General features: G+C 36.9%; 1 protein-coding gene and 1 long non-coding RNA gene across 2 annotated transcripts in view; one reads left to right on the top strand and one right to left on the bottom strand.

Annotated features, from left to right (window-relative positions):
* Window positions 1-1,367: 1,367 nt before the first annotated feature.
* The window catches only part of LOC116671959 (uncharacterized), an 18,082-nt gene continuing 14,987 nt past the window's right edge, over window positions 1,368-4,462 (top strand). Inside the window, exon 1 of the long non-coding RNA XR_004327420.1 lies at window positions 1,368-1,493. This is a non-coding gene — a long non-coding RNA (uncharacterized LOC116671959). The remainder of the gene's footprint in view (window positions 1,494-4,462) is intronic.
* LOC116671954 (apolipoprotein D) lies at window positions 1,669-2,990 on the bottom strand. The gene is made up of 5 exons (XM_032503445.1): window positions 2,852-2,990; window positions 2,589-2,690; window positions 2,313-2,434; window positions 2,046-2,134; window positions 1,669-1,918 (listed from the first exon to the last, which is right to left on the bottom strand). Exons 1-5 carry the CDS (start codon window positions 2,864-2,866, stop codon window positions 1,674-1,676), a joined length of 573 nt encoding a protein of 190 aa, XP_032359336.1. The 5' UTR covers window positions 2,867-2,990; the 3' UTR covers window positions 1,669-1,673.

The following is a 4,462-nucleotide window of genomic DNA, read 5'->3' as shown; positions in this document are numbered from 1 at the left end:
TGGAATGTAAGGCCTCCCCCATTCAAATGCATTTTTCTCTGGACGCCACTGTGTCCCATAAATTGAGAAATCAAATGCTTTTGAGAGGTGAATAAAGAGAGAGTCCTAGTATTATTTTGCTGTGAACTTATACCAATAAAGTGATGCTGCATTGTTCCTACCTTCCATCACTGACACAAACTTTGTTTTTTCCGTCTGTATTTGTGGACAGAACTTTGTAAAAGTTTTCATATGTGTTATGGGTCTGAAAGAAACAGAAAGGTGAGTCACAATGCACCCAATTAAACTACAAAGTTTTCTCTTGCTCTGCTTTCTTTTCTGAGAAAAATGCCCCCTTCAAGATCATAGCTAATGTTCTAAAACTGAAACGGCTAAAACTAGTTTTAGTCCTATTATTATAATAAAACATGTGCCAATAGTTTACACTTTGTAGAAAATATCTTCAAAAGTGACGACTTGAACTCTGGAAATATGCAATGTATTAATCTAACAGTAAAGCTATGGTGCTATTTTTTTTATTTTTTTATTTATTCAAACAAACAATTACACAGTAACAGTAGCTTTGTAGCAACTCATTTTGTAAAGGCTTGAATGTTACGGACGGTCATTAATATAAAAAAAAAAAAAGATACGCACTAAACCTTTAAAACTTCCTCTATTAGGACAAAGACGTACCATTAGTTGTCCAGGTATTGTATTAGTATGCAAAAAAATTCTGTCCACTCGTCAAAACGGCCGGAGCTGCTCATATCCACACAGGAAAATGGCTGTCTCTCTTGTTTGCCTGAAACATCCCATAGATTCTCATAATAATCCCACAGCAACACACTGACAGACATATGTTACACTTTTACCTCAATAGCAAGTTCATACAATATTTTTGCAGCTCTTTTTACAAAAGTGGGCCCCGGGTAAAACAAGTGGAGTATCCCTGCTGTAGCGTGTTTGGATTTCACCATTTGGACGCAAAACACTTTCGGGTCACTTCTTTCAGAATCAAAGTGTCACATTTGACCTCAAATGACCTCATTTATCAACTTTTTGTATTTCACACATAAATGAGCAACTAACCAGCAAACATTCATTATTGAATCTCTTCTCTGGTGATAATAGTTCCAATTAATTTGTTAAAAGTTGTCCTTATTAATTGTAAAATGTCCATTAAAGAAATTACAATTCAAACATTTATTTGTGGAAGAAATTGAAGCAGAGATGTAAATGTGTCTTTATCTCTCCATGAAATATATATTTTTTCTATTCAGCCAATTTAAATCCGTTATCTTATATTCTATGTTTATGTTTGCCATGTCACAAAGGGAGAGCCATTACAGGCAAGGCAGCTTTATTTATATATATGTATAGCTCATTTCAGCAACAAGGCAATCCAAAGTGCTTTTAAAGCTGAAACCCATGATATAATACACTGTAATAACATGCTTATTTCACTGCAACAGCAGAAAGATCTAAAGGAACAAAATCCATCTCTATTACAAGTCCATTATTAGTTACTTACTGAACTCTTTCCATCGTTTTGAACTGATAAGGCAATCACATGACCACATTGGTTTAATTTAATGTTAATGTTCAACCTTAAAGAAGTGTGATTCAACGCTGACTAAATGCCATATTGCCGGCTGGTTCAAAGTAAGTATTCAGCACCTAGTTCCCTTTTTTCATTTCATACCTTTGGTCTGGTCACAACCAGTCTGATTACTGACTGTAAGGCGGTTTAAGTTTACACCAGCAGAGGCCAGCTCCTCGTGCAATTGGCTAACGATATCCTCAGTCAACACCCGAGTACGAGCCAGGATCCAGGCGTAGTCAACGTGGAAAAAGCCAAAGAAGTCAAGACAAGAGTACACCAGAGAATATGACTGGTAGTCTGTGGACAGTACCCAGTAGGGACCGTCTGGAACACCTGGACACAGATATGGATGGGACAAAATAGATCAGTGCAAGGTATTCTGTATTGTATTACAATAGTAAAACATACTAGCTCAATTTTCAAAACAAAACAAAAAATAGTTCCATGCATGCACCTTTACCTTTAAAGAAGCTGACAGCCAGAATAGCAGGGTGAGAAGAGTTTTTCACTTTGGCAACACCCTCAATTGAATGTATCTTCCCACTGGGCCTGCACAGAGAAGAAGAGAGGGGGAACTAATTTACATTTTCACTTAAATATTTCATGAAATGGAAATCCATTCATACTTGTTTTTATGCAGAGCGTAGAATGAACAGATAAATATAAACAACTTTTAGTCAATTTAAAAGACTAATTTACTAAGACAACAAAGCAGTTCATTCCTTACAGCAGCTCTGAATTGTGAACTTTGACCGTCCCATCAGTAAGCAGACTGTACGTTGCTTGGTTGCATTGTCCCCTTTCAAACATAGCTGGGAGCTTCTCTATTTCATACCAGGTGCCCATATACTAGAAGAAGATGAGAATGCAGTTTGTTAATCAGCAGCTGAGTTTTAATAATGTAATATTACCAAAACCTCTGTTTACATGAACTAATATAAAACAGGCAAGAACGTCAACACTGCTAAAATGACCCAATAAGCAAAAGTCATCAGTATTTTACCCTTGTAACGCTGAAGTCCTCCTGAACAGATGGCCGGGGACATTTTCCCGGGTGGAAAGACTGACCGTCAGCTGCAGCAGTCAGGAGCAGCATGAACAGGACCTTCACATCAAAGTTGGAATAGTTTGTGTTATTAAGTTGGGCCCCGTTTTTTGGCTAAAACTACACTGAGTGCAAAAGCCACCAATTGTAAGTGGATTGTTACAGATAATTCATTTTATACATTCCAAATGTGTCATTACATGAAAAAAAGCTTGCAGTACCTGGAAGGTGAGCATATTCAAGTCGCCAAAACATTCACAAACACCATGTGGTCAAAGTAAAGTAAGAGCAGTGGCCCACTGGACTATTCTCTTGTGTACTCTGATTTATCAGTGTAGTATTATGTAAGCAGAGAGCAGTTTTTCTTTCTATGCTAGTCCTGTTTGAAGAGCTATATTTGGATATTGTTTTCAAAACCTTTAACCTTCAGTGCAAGACTCAGTTTTCTTCACATAAAGTGCACTGACTAATGAAAGGTATACAATACATATATAATACTACTACTGCTACAGAGACCATAGCACGGGTTAGGCTGCAACAAACTATTATTTTCTTCAACCCACAGATACTTTCTTAATCACCGTGGTCAACAAACTATAACAAATTCTGAATTCAATTAAGCAGCAGAATTCATTAAAAGCTTACCTTGTAGCCTGCTCCTTCACAGATAACAGCAGCTGTAGTCAGCTAATATGTAGAGCAGTTAGAATTCAAACAGCTGCCAGGCTGTCGGGTTGCAACCAACGCTTTCTATATAAATAAACACGGTTGGTTATGAGCAGTCCTACTCTTCATGTAACATAGGTGACTTTTACTTTGTGTTGTGCAACAACCTTGTACAATTGAATTTACCAGACATTTTATGTTGACAACTATTTAAGGGTAGATTCAGTATTTTCTTCTAACCTGGACTCTATTTACCCATGTATTTGTGACTCTATCCTCTCCACAGCGTGTGGAGGATGGTCTGGCAAAGCGAGACTAGTGTCTAAGTGAATGGTGTGAACAAAAATATTTAAAATTGGTTAAGCATTGAACAAAAACGCTGTAACTGGCCGTCACAAAGCAGACTGCAATGTAAGTTAACCCGACAGGGAAAATGGGCATCCACTGAACGTACGTCCACTGTGTGTTAAGTGCTGTTTTTTTCCCACCGACAGGCATTGATTATTACTTTAAGTTTCTGACTATATTATGGAAAGATGGAGATGTTGCTATTATCCTGCCATACTTGTGTGGGTAACTTACTGATGCCGGGTCAACACGTGGATGTTGTAATTAACAGGGCTAGCACAATATGTTACGATTTGATTCTTTCACAATTCAAGGGTGCCAATTCAATTTGAATTGCAACTTTTCATTTATTGCAATTGAATACAGTTTTTGATTCTGTAGTCTGAGTATTATAGTTTTCTCTGAATTCTTTAACAAAAAACAAAAGTTAAATAATACACTTCTAAAAACAATATCATGAGGTATTTCAATAAAACTCATTGTTTTCTAAGAAGAATGCACATCAGTCAGTCACTCAGACATTTGTATAAAAACAAAGGCACTTAACATGTTTTTTCTGCATTTTCTGCTTTTGGCTAGAAACGGATATGATGTAGTCAGTGGTAATGTAAATGAATCACTGGTAAAAATAAATCCATTTCAAAATCGGTGCCAAAAAACAAACGATTTTCAATTCCCTGTATATGTCAGACTCAAAAAGAGTTTCTTACTTGCCTGGAATTTGCCTTGGCGTGTTTGGTGCATACAATGAACATATGTAAAGGGAATAACCAATATGTAAAGGGGATAAACAATAGAGCACATAACCATCCCCCCCC

The sequence above is a fragment of the Etheostoma spectabile genome, chromosome 22 (assembly GCF_008692095.1).
Source record: "Etheostoma spectabile isolate EspeVRDwgs_2016 chromosome 22, UIUC_Espe_1.0, whole genome shotgun sequence".
Classification (NCBI taxonomy): Eukaryota; Metazoa; Chordata; class Actinopteri; order Perciformes; family Percidae; genus Etheostoma; species Etheostoma spectabile.
This window is presented reverse-complemented; position numbering and strand designations above follow the sequence as displayed.